We start from the raw sequence: 15173 nt of genomic DNA on the forward strand, positions 1-15173 counted from the left end.
CTAATTTTCTAGGAACGTATATTTGGTGAATGCCCATTTGTGACATGTAAATGGAAAATAAACGTGTTCATTTGAAGGAAAAATGGGGTCTTAAATGCCTCGTAAATTCAAAGAATTTACTCACTTTCCGGCGTTTTATGTTATCTGAATTATTATTATGACATGAGCTTGAGAGTCAAGTTATGAAAAACCGCCCTAATCGATTCTGTCATAATATTTGCATTCTTAATGCTCTGTTTTTTCGCCTTATTCACAGTTTACAAGAAACCGCTGGGAGCAGATGCTCCGTCTCAAGAAACGATAATTTGATGAGGAAAATTAACATATTTTAACCAAAGTTGGATTGGCTGAAATGGAAAAAGTTTATAATACAGTGCGTCGCAAAATTATAGCAATATAAAGTCCTTATCGAAGAGGTAATAAAAACTTGCCCTAAAGCGAGAAAAGACCGTAAAGTTTACACCTGGATCCAATCGCTTATTCAACATCAGTTTCGGTGTAAAACTCCCTGCAGCCATTCTTTTATTGGCAGAAATAACACCCCTTAGGAGGCAGGAAGAAGACACCTCTAAACAGCCCTCGAGTCTAATCACCACCTTCACCGGTACAAGATAAAACACGTATTTTGCGACAATAAAGGGCTACATGTGCCCTTTGTCAATGCGACGTCGAGTTGGTCCTATCAATTTTCCCGCATCCTATGGAGAACAATAGGCCGTTTAGAAAAATTTTAAATTAAAAACGTGTGAAAAGTGCTTTGAGGCTCATGTATGGGACCGTGACTTTCGCCTTTACTATGTGTATTCAAAATTAAAGCATTAAATTAAAGCATGGGTATGACGTCATTTTATTAATTTCCGTTTATTTGAACGTCAAATTAGGATTTGCCAAAAAATTCTAGCCTAAAATCATATGCCGTAGTCCAGTCCGTTATCCTGCTCGTTACGGACAATGATATGAAGAGTCGCATGTGAAGCCGCCATTTTGTTTCGGTTTTGATCGTGCGTTTCTCTTCTGTTTCTTGCTCAACGTGGCAACTATGGCACATGATTTCACACTAGAAGTTCCTGGAGAATCCGATGGTTTAAAACAAATTGAACTTAGTTGCGTTTATTTTTATCAAAAAGTAATTCAACTCTGCGAGGCAAAACGTTGAATAAAACCAATTTATAAGTCCGGATTAGCCCTAACGAAGAATTATTACCGGAGTTTTCTTATACCACAAACCTGATTAGTTCCCGTCTAAGACGTTCAGGAAAACCTGCATATTATTTCGGTGATTTAGACCTGAAGCTCGGATGATTAATGGACAAAGTGGTGGAGATTATCGTGGCATCTATTTGAGATTTTGGTGCATGTTTATTAATAACCAGTACAGGGAACAAAAGGGAAATTTGTTGGATATTTGAAAACCCTCGAAGTTGTGCACTTAACGACCGGTCAAATTTATTCTGTTCCTCTCTACATAAATTTCAGTTATTGCGGCTTGTTGGTGACAGTTTTTTAGCCGGTCCCACACCAGAAACACTAAAACCGCGCCCATTAAACTTAATGGCCAATGGAATTGTTGACCACATAATAATGACCAAAAGAGAGGAAATATCCACATTCAATTATGATTTTCGGCTGTGACAAAATCCTTCTTACAATTTGCAGGAGAAAATCTGAAACTCTCGGTTTCCTGCTGGAAATATCCGAGGTAGGTAATGTACGAGCTAGATTTGTGTTGGTTTAGGCTCGAGTTCGATATATCGGTGGCAGTTTTCAATAAACAAGTCACCCTATGCGAAAATAAAAGATTCAATAAAGTCCTAGTTGTAAATATTCTGTAGTCTGGGGAGGAAAAGGAGAAGGAAATTAGCTTTCCAAAACCTGGAAATGGGATATCTATTGGTTTAGTTTCCTTAGAGTTTAGACGGTCTCTTTTCTGTGATTTTAGAGAGTTCTTTAAGAATTCATCTGGAAAACTTAATTGAAATTCCATTAAGTTGAAGGTCTTTTAACTTTAATACATATTTATCCTACACCATCATGTCAAGAAAACATGTATTGTTCATCTTGAATTAACATGGAAATGGGAAATACTAACATTTTGGCCTGTGTAAGTTTAAGCTCCTTAGGGCTTTTTAGTGAATTCTTTAAACATTTATTTATAAAATTCAATAGGAATCCGTAAACATTTTAACAATTTATATAAGTTTTGTGTCGTCTTTAGTATAAAATTCTCCTTCACCATTATATCAAGAAGGCACTCATTCTCTTCAATTTTATAATATCTACTCAGGTTTTAGTAATTTTAATATGTTTACATAGGTTTAATCTATCCTGCAATGTCATCGGCATGCTGTAACTTTACATTGTAACATTTTACGTTGTTGGGATCCAGGCTGTCAATGATTGATGAGCGTGGGCCGATGGCCAATTGGTCGGCAGCTGTCCAGGGCACATGTCAGCCGCATACAGGAAACTTATTAAATAATTAACGCAATAATTAATCGAGTACGTGTTGCTTGTACCGTAAATTCCGCATAATTTCCTGCGGGGTTTAGCAAATATGTATATCCATATAGAGACACCACAGAAACACCATATCTCCCCCATTCTCTGTGAAGAAATAAACAATAAGAGGCCCCCTGTACTCTGCGGGGTATATTTGCCGTTGAAAAATGTCGGGATCAGCAAGATTTGCCATAAATCATCTGCAAATGACTGAATATTGCCGCCCTTTCCTGCTCATCCGAATTTTTGTCATTATATTCCCTCTGTATTCGAGCAACTTGGAGAGTTTTCAAGTGGCCATTGCTGGAGTGGAGCTCACCGATTTATTGAGTCTGGTGTTGGGGATTAATAGGCAAAGACAAGGGATGAAAGTTCAGCAATTTTATATAGGGCGATGCTAACCATCGAACCTCATTATTATAAAGCGAGGTTATTGCGAGATTTTAATAGAATTCCCTCGGATTGGAAAACATAAATCACGGATATTGTAATCTTCCTGGGAGGACCATCGAAAGGTGCAGGAAATGCGGGGAATGTAAGCAAATCATTTCCACTTGTCAAATATCACGGATTAATGTGATAATTAATGCATAGCTGGGGAATATTTGGGTTGTAAACTCTGGATAATCTGTATTCAGTTGAACTGATAAATTCTAAGATTTTTGTCCGATGGTGCAGAATCTCTCCTCTGATGGTTTCCACGGAGGGAGATTGTGCTTTTTCATGTTCCATTCGTAGACCTTAATCCGAGCTTTCATTTTAATATGGAGCAGTAATACCAGATAATGAAAACACAAATCTCTCATTTCCTTGCATTTTCTGCTGCGCGAAACTTCCACTACCGCAAATTACTACGAAAAAGGCTGCTCTATTGTTATGTTTTTCTTTGTGGCTATTATTATGTTACTCGTTAAAACAAGGAAATGTTATATACTGCTAGAAATTCACCTGCACAGAAGAAGAAATACGTATTTAACATTGAAAAAAGCATCTTGGACTCATATCGCCTTAGATCTGTCACAGAACGAATTTTGGCTGCATCGGGAACCGTTGTCTGATGACCGCAAGGAATTTGATCTCGAAGGGGCTTCATCGACTGGAAAGTGAGCTCACTCAGACGAAAAAAAGAATAATGTAGTTGTCACAAGCAGTTATAGTATCACGAGACGCGCTTTTTTGCTTCACAGCAGCGACTTTTTCTCTTAAAAAGACGAGATTGTGCCCTTGACAGCCTGAAAATTTCAACTTTAAGAAAATAAACGTTTTATTCCTCGCTACCATATCGGAGGCTTGTCAAATGATTTACCCTTGCAGGAAGACAAACAAAACGTCGGCATTTAGTCATTGTCTGGAGAACGTGCCAATCCTTTACATTACGTTAACTCTCTGGAAACGTGTGAACTAAAGATTAACTGGCGGCGAGTCCCTCCTTGTCCTTAAATATCTCGAAATACAATGGAGACCTCATGGAATTAAGACAAATAATGCATTCGGTTGCTTGAGATGGATAAAGCATTGGAAATAAGGAGGCTACAGGCAATATGCTAATCTGCTATCAACGAAGAAAATATGTTAGGAATTCGATGCAAAAAAATCCGCTTACATCTCGAATTTATGGTCGCAATAAAGTTTTAAAAGTTCCCCAAACTTGGAAACTTTCCCCACCTTTTGTGGTGACGTTTTGTTAACGCCTAAATGGGGAGAGAACCTGGATGTGAATTCCTGCGTGCCTTTGTTAACTGAGAAAATCTCCACAAAATCGCCCAATATTGAAACTATAATATAGTAGTGGCTCTAAGATTAGGCGGATATAGTGGAATAGAAACAAAGATTTCAGATTAGGCTTTTAAAATATTTCAATATTTTTTCGATTTTATTTCATCGCAATACAAATCCTTCACCAATTTGTCAAGAAATATTTATATTAAATATAATTCTTTTAACTTTTACTAATTCCTCCCTCTCCTTATTCACCACAGACCTAGAAACCCCAATCCTGTGTCTGATGACCCTCATGCCAATACTTGATACCTGATTAAGAATTTTCAGCAAAAGAGGCAGATACTGCCGAAATCGGCGTAGGATCCAAAACCAGCAGATACCATGATGGTGGCAGTTGAGTGGAGGTATCAAACTTTAAATTTAATTAAAAAATACTAATTTCTAATAATATTGCTGGGATACCCTGTATATTTCTACAAGACGCATATTTTATGCATGCTCAAGTGATTATACCGATTGTTCAAAGTTATGCATGCGTTAATTCCCTTAGGGAGAAAGAATATAAAATCAAATGTAAGGAATGCCTTAAACGTGCAAAGAAGACCAGTAATTAATTGTTCGAACCCTGCATGGACTTTTAATTACCTGCACGATCCCTAATTGCCCTAATGACGATGCGGAAATTTAATTACTTAATTAAAAAATCCGCTCATGTCCTTGATGGCTTTCAGTGGCTGCTTCCGTTTAATCTTCGCGGCACGTCATCCTTCGGCCGGCATTAATCACATTTTTATGGAAGAGGGAAAGAAACAACAATCATATCGAATCAATCCAGTTTATGAAACTCAAGATCTATACTCCCGAATACTTGTAAATCCATTCTCGAAAGTGGCTAATTCTGGTAAAAACTGTGGGATTCCCCGCTTCACAGATATCATCTCCAAACGCCACTAGTCCGATTAGGGTGCTACCGACCACTAAAGGTCCTCCAGAGTCCCCAAAACAAGCCCCAATTTGACCAGTAATACTATCATACCCACATGTGCAAAGGTGAGACTCAGCTACTGTTACGTCTCGGGAAGAGAATGAGGAGCTGCATATCGCATTAGACATCACGTTCACGCTTACTTTCCGAAGCTTTTTCTCCAACGGTCCATTGTGGCATGTATAGCCTGGGAAGATTAAGGAATGAAGTGCTAATAGAGGGTTTTAGAGGTATTATTACCCCATCCGGACAACAAAGCTGTAGCTCCCAGAAAATTCCCGCAACTTTCATCGGCCAATTCGAAAATTGGCTCAATTTCCTGAGTAAGCCGCACGTACTTGCTCAATTTGAGCAATGCAATGTCGTTTTCATAACTTCCATTATAATTCTGATGCACTATCACTGTGGGATTTAAGGAAATGATTTGAGTATCTTCCACGTAGTTGATGTTGTGTGCCCCTAAGATCACTTGAATGCTTGAGTAGCTGCAAATAACAACTTAAAGCAACAGTAATAAGTCATTACTGTAAGAGGTTATTTACCGTGAGACACAATGAGCGGCTGTGAGGACGTATTTGGACGAAATGAGCACTCCTCCACAAAACGTTTGGTCGTTTATTAACAGCCCCACCTGGTAGGGTAGAGAATGAGGCGTCACTTCAACCCCTCCGACCACTCTGATACTCCCATCATTATCCTGTAACTTAATATAATGAGTAAGTAACTCGATGGGAGTTGAAACTTAAACTTACATGAAATGGAGCTGCCGCCGCAAGTGTAATTCTAGTCACCAGCAAAAGCGATAGTTTTATCATGTTGCTGAAGTACTGTTTGCATCACTGATTGGTTTTGAGGATTTTTTGGTATTTACCTTTATATACACAGCTCTCTTCCAGAGCCGTATCGATGGTTTTCTTGACTCAAAAACCAAAAGAGAACTAATTTAGTATGTGAAAAATGTATTTCTCCTTCAGCTGAGTTCGGTGCTGGGTAACCCTCTCATCTAATCAATAGACAATCAATAATAATAGATATGAAAACACCTTTTAAAATAATTAGCCATATTGAAGCTCTTTCTCAGCCAAAACCTGGATTAACATTTTCCGGTCTATTATTACAAATTGCTCATCTAGTGGCTAATAAAAAGTTCAATTTTTAGAGGCCAGTAAATGTTTTTGGGGCTGAAATTTTGAGCAGAAATAGATTGGATTTGAAGAACGATAAAGTGCATAAATAAAAATATATATATGCATGAGTTTGACTAAAGAAAACTAAGTCAAAAATAGGTCTTTTGTGGTAAAAAACGTTAAAAAACTGCCGACCAAGAAATTGCGTTGCCCTTCGACTCTTAAATATTTTGTCTCGTGCAGTAAAAAACTTTTGATAACCGAAAAAAAAAATTTTCAGACAAGTATTAATCAACAGATTACTATAGGTAATTTCAAGCAAATTTATCAATCTTCATGACTTTTTGAGCAGCAAACGCTGCTTAAGTCGAGTTTTTGTGAAAAATTATCGCTATACAAAGTTAAGTAGATATAGGTAATTTACATTAGAATTATTACGTATTTAAAACGATCTATTTTTGCTCACAGTTAAATAAAAGAGAGATCGTTTGCATGGCACTTTAGGTTAGTTTAGGTTTACGTTACCTAGCTGGGAGGGTTGATGGGGTCGCGCGCATCAACGCAGAAGAATAAGGAAGTAAAAGGAGCCACAGAGTGGAATATTTGGGAGTGTGGCTGGAAGAGAACATGCGCATGACAGCCTACGTCACAGAAAAAATTTAAAGTGCGCAGGGAATCATCAACAAAATGGCGGAAAGATTGTCAAACGTCTGAGAACCCAAATATTCTAAGCGAGGGGTATCGGGAAACACGGTCCCATCGGTAATTCTGTACAGGGTCACCGCTTGGAAAAGACCGACCAATTTCAGGAAATACCGGAACCTTACGGAAGAAGTATATCCACGTAGCGAACCAGTTCAAGGGCGGCAGCGATGGCCGATGCTCGTCTGCCACCAACCGATCCGCTTGCAGCAGGAATATCGCAGCTTTTTCATTTGCAAATGGGAGACTACAAAGAGAAGAAAACTCAACTGCAAACGATATTTTAGATAAATGGCACTGCGATGGCAAGAATACAAAGGATGGACGCAGTGGTTTATCCCACTCGTTGGGTGCCAGCGAAATAGACCACTATCTCACCCAAGCTATGGTCAGACTCGGTAAAGTAGCACGTCAATAAAAAAGACCGGTAAGTAATCTAAGGCTAACTGTTACTATTGCCGACAAGTCCACATTTCGGAGCATCCATGTTCGATTCCGGCACAAAAGGCAAAGAGCGAATATTGAATGTAGAGGAAACATCACAAAAGAAAATATCGAAACTTTGCTAACACGCAACAAGGAAAACTGGGGGAATGTCTGAAAAATGGTCAAGGATAAATCGTGGAGGCAAAAGCCGAGAGAATTCAGAATTAAAGACTAAAATTGACTCAATGAAGAAATGTCTCATGGTGGTACCGCGGAAGTGAGCAGGACTTTCGTCGTTTGGTGGTTCTGGAAACAAGCCTGTCGACCATAGGTGGATGGGCAACCGAAATCGTCGTTGAGCCACGTCAATAGGCCCATATGGCAGATTCTCTAATCTTCTTAAGAAAATGGTTTCATTACATTTTATAATTTGAATGTGTATATGAAAATGACCAGGGCCGGCCTTCGGCAGTCTGGCGCCGTGGACGAAATTTTTAATCACCGTCTACCTGTGGCCAAGAAAATCTGCAGACCAGGAAAGTACGCCGTTCTGGGCCGTCACCCAATCTCGCGCCCTCATAAGACCGGTACTGAATATAACATATAGTAAAAAATTAAAATTGTGCATTACAAGTCCATCGAAGAAAACTTTAGCCAATAACCCACTGGAAATTGATATGAGATATGAAAATTACATATCCATTCAATGGGGATTCGCTACCGATAAAATTTCTGAAATTCACCTCATCTCTCAGAAATGAAAATTAAATCAGGGATATTATAAATCGATTGAAGGTCGATTGAACTACGTTAATTGAATGCCGATTAAATTCAACTGAAGAATCCAGATTTTTGGAGCTCTGTCGCATTCCCTGTTCAATTGCGAAATGCCAAAGGGTCATCCGAAGGGCTATTAGTTTTGAAGATCCTGGTTCAAACGCGGGAAGCTTAGGAAAGTACCCACAAAAAGAGTTTTTTGACGCACTCTCCTGACCTAAAGTAGAAAATCAATTACTTACACCCTCGTAGCAAACAAGGAGGAAATGCCTGCAATAAATAAAACGGCAATTAAGTTTCCTGACTTTGGGAGCAATTTAATCAGGAAACGTTCAGGACTTTATGGAGTTTAATTTTCTAACAGTTCTTCCGGGGAATTCGTTGCTTTTGCACCTGTGTTGCAAGACAACTAAATCAACCTGCAAAATATTTGTCAAATCGGTTTAAGAGCCGGAAAAGGCTATTCAAACTGATAATGATTTATTATCATAATGAAGTATGCAGGAGGAATTTTGTATTTAATCTATCGGATGATGTTATCAGGAATTGCTGAAAAATCCTCAAATTCCTTGGAAATATTTTAGAAATTCCTATTATCCACAAGCCAAAAAACAAACACGTGAGATTAAGACTTCAGTAGCGCCATGCAGCGGTTTGACGGGCAACCGTATTTGAAATAGAGTTCATAGATGGCATTAGAGAGGAAAATCAACCGCAATATGATAGAGAAACTGATATTTTTTAAAGGTCCACTGTGTCGGAAGTTCGATAAAATTTAATTTTAATTAGTTTTGAGGAATTTTCAAAGGAATCCTGATAATATCGCTTTGGGCCTCTTCAGACTAAGATCCGAAAGCTCTCATTTCCCCGAGACTTTCTCTAATTAAATGAGGCATATTTTTAGAGTTTCTTCTGAACCTTTCAAGGAATTAAATAAATTCCTTCTATAATTTAAATATATCACAAAACCATCATCATAATGGGAATTAGCCAAATATAAAAAGAGCGTTTGCCTAAAATATGATGTCAATTAACAAAAACAATTTCATAAAAGATTTTTAATCCTCTTTAGACAAAAGCTAATCCGAAAACTGTTCATTCGCATTCTGCGTCTCAATCAGGGAAGTATGAATGAAATAATTGATCAATATTGACTGTAGTAAATAATGTACGTCAAGTGCTCCTATTTTTACCTCATCTACGTGGTAATAATACGCACGAGTCAGTCTCGAGGGTTTGTACTACTGAAAGACAATGTAAGTTAAAAAAATGCTTTTCTTGAGTATATATTGAAATCCTTGAGCAGGAAACAAACGCAACCACTTCTACCTCGATAGCATCTAGCTTGCTTCGCATTGTCGGAGGGGTTGAAGTGAAGGCAAATTCTCTCCCCTATCAGGCAGCTCTCGTTGTTAATGGCAACTGTTTCTGTGGAGGGGCAGTGATTTCTGCTCAGTACATTTTAACTGCAGCCCACTGCACTTACAAGTAAGTCCCTTTATACCCCTGTCTCCCCCCGCCCCTATTTTTAAAAAGAATATCTTCGCAGTGCCAAATACGCCTATGTGATCCTGGGGGCTCAAAACTGGAAATATAAAGAGTCCACGCAACAAATTTACAAAACAACCAACTTCATTGTGCACCACAAATTCAAGAGTATCAGTAAGGTTCAGGAAAACGACATTTCATTGGTCAAGATCTCTCATATCCGCTTTAACCAGTATGTGAGAGCCATAGGACTGCCCGGATCATTTAGTGGGGATTATTCCGGGCAGTTGAGCGTCCTTTCTGGATGGGGTTAGATTAATGCAGGCTTCAAAAGTTGGTAAATAACACAGGGATTTTATAGGAGCCACATCAGATACATCCTCGGCAGGCCTTACTCCCGCCCTAAGAAAAGTCTATTTGACTGTAGCTAAGAATAGCTACTGCCAAAAATTTTACTCAGATGTGACGTTGATTTCTGGGCAAATATGCACTCAACCTCAGGATATTTTGAGTGGAGTTGTTGGGGGGTGCTATGGCGACTCCGGAGGACCGTTAGTGAGAGGTACTGAGCTGATTGGAATTCTCTCTTTTGGAGGATCCAAGTGCACTGCTGGCAAGCCTTCTGTTTACACAAGGATCATGGCGTATCGTTCGTGGATCCGCAAATATTCCGGAATTTGAAGGACATGTTTATATTTGTAAATAAATTATGATGTTTTACGTAGTATAAGTAATCCCAACCAGACACGAGCTTTTTATTTGTTTTAAAGCCTTTAAAAATAGCAAAAAGTGTTACTAAAGGTATACCTGGTATTTTGAAAACTAAGAGATGTGACCCCCCCTTTAATCCTGAATGCCCCAATTGAGGTCTCGGAGGTTTGCAAAAGCATTTTGATCATCTTTATTTTACAACACTTTCAATTTTGCAAGAATGGGTACAAGCACGATCTTGTACGTATGCTGTCGAACTTTAATCACTGGGACTCGTGACATTATTTAATTGGTATTAATTTTCAGAAAGAAGACTGTGCCTTTGAGTCCAATTGGAACCTCACAGAGAGATCCAAAGATACTGACCAAGTTAACGAGAAAAACGCAATTGTCAAGTGCCGATGCATGACGCTACCTGTATGATGTGGGAGTAGTAGATCGAGACTGCAATTGAGACCCCCTCAACGCAAATTGTGGCTGCATGTTCTGGCGCACTTTCTTTCCTTAAGGCTAAGTAGAACAAGATCTCCACGCGTACTCTCTCACATTAAACCACGGCTTAATGTGGGGAAGTGCGATAGGATGTAAGAGCTAGGACCTTGAGGGAGGAGAGGGCTGCTCAGAATGAAGAGAGACGCCGTTGGATAGTATCTCGAATAGGATGGGGCGAGGGGAGTAGAAAATCGGGGTAAGATAAACTTGTGGTTTACACTAAAAAGGGAGGTTCTGATTGTTGCTTTTTGGATTTTATAGGTAAGTTTTGGCATGTCGACGGGAACGACGCCGCTGCATGTTGCGAAATTCCATCCACTAGCAGCTATATGGTATAAAATCAGCTGCATGCAAGAAATTTCCTATAGCCGCGAAATTTATTTTGGGCTTAATTCAACGAGTAAACTACGGTCGTCTCTGCAATATTAAAATTTCGAACACGTCATTGATCTTACTGTCACATAAAGTGCCCGGAATTAAATCCATTTGAAATGTTCATTACACGCCCAGCCAGTTTATATTGAGCTTTTAATGGAACTAGATTATTGCTGGACGTATTTATTACGCTTTAATTATTTAATACTAATAGATATGTATAGGGCGTTATCCCTAATGTGGCCACAAATGGGCTTCGCGTTGATCTCTTTTATTGGAAATTAACGATACTGCAAGCCATTAGTCTCAAGCACACGTTTTATTGAAAACTGAAAGCCATTATGATAAAAAATATTTTAAGTAAAAAGAACAATTAGATTCTTAAGGAATATTTGCCAAATAGTCTTTAACGTGGGAAGGTTCCAGTCGCCTAAATCCTGAGGCATCACAGATCCCTACTTCAATATTATCAGCAGTCATTTGCCCCTCAAAACTTTCTTTTAATGTGAGAATTGCAGTATGAACCGCATCATCCAGCTCTAAATCTTCGCTATACCTGCAAAACCATGAAAATCATGGCTTGAAACAAAATCACAGAACACTTTTACCGTTTTTCCAAGAAGGTTTTGCCATTGATGTAATTTTTGCCCATGGCAGTTGCTTTCCAGGCAAAGTAAGCTCCAGATGGGTCACATTGGAAGAGGTACGGTCTATCATTGTCCCAGCCACAAATCAATAATGAGACACCAAATGGTCTCACACCTGAGGAAATGTCATAATTTGAAAAAAATATCATAAGTTGAAATCTAAAGCAAAATATGGAAGCACAAAGAAATTAAGAAAAAAAAGTCCGTGAGAAATAAATTCTTTGAAAATAATTTAGGACAAAATGATGTTTGACAATTTAGAATGAAAATGAAAAAAAAAAATTCACTTACCTCCCGATTGAGTGTACTCCTGCATGATTGCAGCCACTCTTTGCACTAACTGAACAGTGGGAATGGGCTCTTGATACACCAAATAATATTGCTGAGCCATTTTCCGAGCTTGCTTGACTAATAACCTATAATCGGGTCCCATTCCCGAGTAAATCATCCCAATATGCTTTGTAATCATCTCGACTTTATGCACACTGTGCTCATCATACAAAATTGATTTGTGTTTGTTTTCCGTGGCGATAACTACCCCATTGGATGCTGCAAATGGGGAGAATTTATTCTGCTCATAATAAGCCAAATTTGTGTGAGTTTTACCTTTAATACCCACTGAGGGAGCCCCTGCACTTACCGCTGCCAAGGCATACTCGATTTGAACTAGTTTGCCGGATGGGCTGGAAGAAATTATTGTTTAAATGTACTGAATATAAGGGGAATTTAAGTTGTTTTACCTGAAAGTTGTAAGTGAGAAACTGTACCGTTCTGAAGCCATGATTACTTGTAGTTTATGTGCAGATAAATCAACAAACCTTTTAAAAAACTAAAACATGCCGATCATGATAGGTAATAATGACAGTGACAGTGAACACTAAAACATCTGTTGCATCGGGATATTGAGCGTTATTCAAGAGTACATATCAAGATTATTATAATAATCTCTAATATATATTAATTTAAAATTTTATGTAGAAGATAGTTATTTAACACAGAATTTCTCTATAGGAACTATTAGATATTGATATTTTGCTACATTTATAACATTAAAACGGAGAGTTTTATAATATCTAGCTCTTTCTAACATCACAATAGACCTCTCCTAGATAATATAAAAATAGTAATGTTGACATTCCCCACGTTAAATGTCATACATTGAAAACTGCTGATTTTGACGTCTATGTGGTTTTAACAAATTTTTTCATTTGCATTTCGTGATCAGGTTTTCTGCTGCATTTTATTTATCAAAAATAGCATACATTTAAGAAAAATTAACGTTTCCAGCAAGTTTTATAAACTTTAATTAATATGCAGTGGTTTGCTTTCGTTTTATTGATAAGTTTCAGCGCCTGTTTCGCCCAGCAATCTGCACCCACTGGGAGTAAGTATGCAGATGCAAATTCTTTGTGTTCTGTTGGTTTTTCTCCATTAATTTTGATTTCCATGTATGAAATTTGATATTTAATTGTACATTTGGGCTATTGTTCGTCTACCAATAATAAAAGAGCTGACTTTCTGCGTTTGTTTCTAATGGAATAGCATTAAATGCTCTTCGAAGCATATATTACAAACATTTTCCAAATAATTCGATATTTTAAAGGAATATTTCACACAAAAAAACAAATATTCCATTCGCTATTATTGATTGACCTTTGAATTATAAGTTAAATTTTTTTAATAAAGTTTCTTCAAAGTATAATATTTAATATCAAGTTGAAAAGATTTAGTCTTTAGGCAATTTTGACCTGAAGGCACCATAATACAATTTTCATACATTATAATTTTCCATTTCTGCATAGATAAAACTGCAAATGATAATAACATTCCCATCAGTAACAAAGTGCCCCCTATTACTGACACCTCTGTAACAGGAACAAACAACCCTAGTAAGCATTACTATATTAAATTATATTTTCTTATATAGTTTGATTTATGTTAAATAGAAAAATCTGTAAACTCTGACGATCCAGTCATCAATGGAGGAACCATTACTGATGCCTCTATAACTGAAATAAATGGTAAGCATAAAAGTAATTTAGTATATCATCATTAACTCCTCCTTGGTTTAAGGAGTACCTACTACAGTTGAGCCTCCAATAACTAGTTCAACCCCAAACACCACAACCTTTGCTCCAAATAGTACTACAGCATCCCCTAAACCAACTTCACCCCCAACCTCAACACCGACAACTACGCCTAAGTCTACAACAACAACAAAAACAACAACTAAACCAACGTCTACATTAAACCCAACTGTAGTACCTGTGACTACCACTACAGTTCCCCATCTTGACCGAAAATTTGATGGGCCCAGTTTTGTGGGAGGTATTATTTTGGCTCTGGGATTGGTAGCTATAGGTTTTGTGGCATTTAAATTCTACAAAGCCCGTACAGAGATGAATTATCACACTCTCTAGGTCCTGCTTCTGCTTTTCGGTTGAGTTAAACCTGTGTGTTACAATGCTGGAAACCAAATTAAGTGCTCTAATAATAATGTAATTTTCTCGTTTATTTTTAGATCTGATTTTAGAGACTGAACTATGGTAAGCTTCATATACTGTTTCACCTAAAAGGTTAATTGCTACTTGCACTCAATTATGACCCTCTTTGAATGAGGAATTTAGTTTTCGGCATTAAAGATATTGATTTTTGATATTCATATGTGATAGTTTCTTTTTCATTATGTCAAAAGACTAACTGTTAAAATGAACAATTTAAGGTCACACAGTAGGTAGTTTTGAATATAAATATACACTTAAGGGGTTTGTGGTGTTGTGTTAAATAATATAATTCAGAAAAACGACATTTCTGTCCTTTGAAAGTGCTCTTAAGTAGCGGGTAGACTAAATTTACTTAAATGCACTGTTGCAATGACTAGTCTTAAACGTGTTTTATTGGGTCAAATCACTGGTCAAATCATTTTACCGATAACTCAGTAAAACGCGCTTTAGCAAACTTGATAAGGGATATTTGTATATCAAAATATATTTTTTCTAGTTGGGGTTTTATTGCTTATCAAGCTTGTTTTAAACATTGTAAATTTACTATTATTCTCTATTAGACCATGCAGTTGATTTCAGTCGAATTGAAGAATCTCAAAATTTGTACTTTGTGGATTATGTACTTGTGTTTTTATTTGATGTTGTTTTGCAGTTATAGTATAATTCTTTATTCTGGAGTCAAAGTGGCTTTCTCTTCATTCAGCTCCCCTTCTTATCT

General features: G+C 37.6%; 5 protein-coding genes across 6 annotated transcripts in view; 3 read left to right on the forward strand and 2 right to left on the reverse strand.

Annotated features, from left to right (window-relative positions):
- Nucleotides 1–15173, forward strand: part of LOC136410314 (neutral alpha-glucosidase C-like) — a 98323-nt gene that overhangs the window by 42890 nt on the left and 40260 nt on the right. The window lies entirely within an intron of this gene.
- On the reverse strand, nt 4834–6035 carry LOC136410535 (brachyurin-like). The gene is made up of 4 exons (XM_066392727.1): nt 5959–6035; nt 5749–5903; nt 5447–5691; nt 4834–5402 (listed from the first exon to the last, which is right to left on the reverse strand). The coding sequence occupies exons 1-4, from the start codon at nt 6019–6021 to the stop codon at nt 5074–5076; spliced, it is 792 nt and encodes a 263-aa protein (XP_066248824.1). The 5' UTR covers nt 6022–6035; the 3' UTR covers nt 4834–5073.
- On the forward strand, nt 9357–10407 carry LOC136410536 (brachyurin-like). Its single transcript, XM_066392728.1, has 4 exons — nt 9357–9494; nt 9545–9726; nt 9788–10035; nt 10088–10407. The coding sequence occupies exons 1-4, from the start codon at nt 9405–9407 to the stop codon at nt 10405–10407; spliced, it is 840 nt and encodes a 279-aa protein (XP_066248825.1). The 5' UTR covers nt 9357–9404.
- Nucleotides 11605–12820, reverse strand: Prosalpha2 (proteasome alpha2 subunit). Its single transcript, XM_066392633.1, has 5 exons — nt 12692–12820; nt 12558–12634; nt 12243–12500; nt 11913–12066; nt 11605–11860 (listed from the first exon to the last, which is right to left on the reverse strand). Exons 1-5 carry the CDS (start codon nt 12730–12732, stop codon nt 11686–11688), a joined length of 705 nt encoding a protein of 234 aa, XP_066248730.1. The 5' UTR covers nt 12733–12820; the 3' UTR covers nt 11605–11685.
- Nucleotides 13114–15138, forward strand: LOC136410426 (sialomucin core protein 24-like). Of its 2 annotated transcripts, none has more exons than XM_066392582.1 (4): nt 13114–13335; nt 13754–13840; nt 13898–13972; nt 14025–15138. In XM_066392582.1, exons 1-4 carry the CDS (start codon nt 13263–13265, stop codon nt 14369–14371), a joined length of 582 nt encoding a protein of 193 aa, XP_066248679.1. In that variant the 5' UTR covers nt 13114–13262; the 3' UTR covers nt 14372–15138. The 2 variants fall into 2 exon arrangements, with proteins under 2 accessions (XP_066248679.1, XP_066248680.1); XM_066392583.1 differs by having other exon boundaries at nt 14040–15138.

This window comes from Euwallacea similis, chromosome 8 (assembly GCF_039881205.1).
Source record: "Euwallacea similis isolate ESF13 chromosome 8, ESF131.1, whole genome shotgun sequence".
Taxonomy (NCBI): domain Eukaryota; kingdom Metazoa; phylum Arthropoda; class Insecta; order Coleoptera; family Curculionidae; genus Euwallacea; species Euwallacea similis.

What these genes read in the sequence shown, in the direction of transcription:
- LOC136410535 (XM_066392727.1), bottom strand. Translation starts at nt 6,021, where the DNA reads ATGATAAAACTATCGCTTTTGCTGGTGACTAGAATTACACTTGCGGCG. An exon ending in CGGCGGCAGCTCCATTTCAT is followed by an intron (nt 5,904 to 5,958) that starts GTAAGTTTAAGT and finishes ATTAAGTTACAG; the next exon opens with GATAATGATGGGAGTATCAG. An exon ending in AGCTTTGTTGTCCGGATGGG is followed by an intron (nt 5,403 to 5,446) that starts GTAATAATACCT and finishes TTCATTCCTTAA; the next exon opens with TCTTCCCAGGCTATACATGC.
- LOC136410536 (XM_066392728.1), top strand. Translation starts at nt 9,405, where the DNA reads ATGTACGTCAAGTGCTCCTATTTTTACCTCATCTACGTGGTAATAATA. An exon ending in TTGTACTACTGAAAGACAAT is followed by an intron (nt 9,495 to 9,544) that starts GTAAGTTAAAAA and finishes ATCCTTGAGCAG; the next exon opens with GAAACAAACGCAACCACTTC. An exon ending in GAGCGTCCTTTCTGGATGGG is followed by an intron (nt 10,036 to 10,087) that starts GTTAGATTAATG and finishes GGGATTTTATAG; the next exon opens with GAGCCACATCAGATACATCC.
- Prosalpha2 (XM_066392633.1), bottom strand. Translation starts at nt 12,732, where the DNA reads ATGGCTTCAGAACGGTACAGTTTCTCACTTACAACTTTCAG. An exon ending in TTCTCACTTACAACTTTCAG is followed by an intron (nt 12,635 to 12,691) that starts GTAAAACAACTT and finishes AATTTCTTCCAG; the next exon opens with CCCATCCGGCAAACTAGTTC. An exon ending in GGAGTACACTCAATCGGGAG is followed by an intron (nt 12,067 to 12,242) that starts GTAAGTGAATTT and finishes ACATTTCCTCAG; the next exon opens with GTGTGAGACCATTTGGTGTC.
- LOC136410426 (XM_066392582.1), top strand. Translation starts at nt 13,263, where the DNA reads ATGCAGTGGTTTGCTTTCGTTTTATTGATAAGTTTCAGCGCCTGTTTC. An exon ending in GCAATCTGCACCCACTGGGA is followed by an intron (nt 13,336 to 13,753) that starts GTAAGTATGCAG and finishes ATTTCTGCATAG; the next exon opens with ATAAAACTGCAAATGATAAT. An exon ending in CTCTATAACTGAAATAAATG is followed by an intron (nt 13,973 to 14,024) that starts GTAAGCATAAAA and finishes CCTTGGTTTAAG; the next exon opens with GAGTACCTACTACAGTTGAG.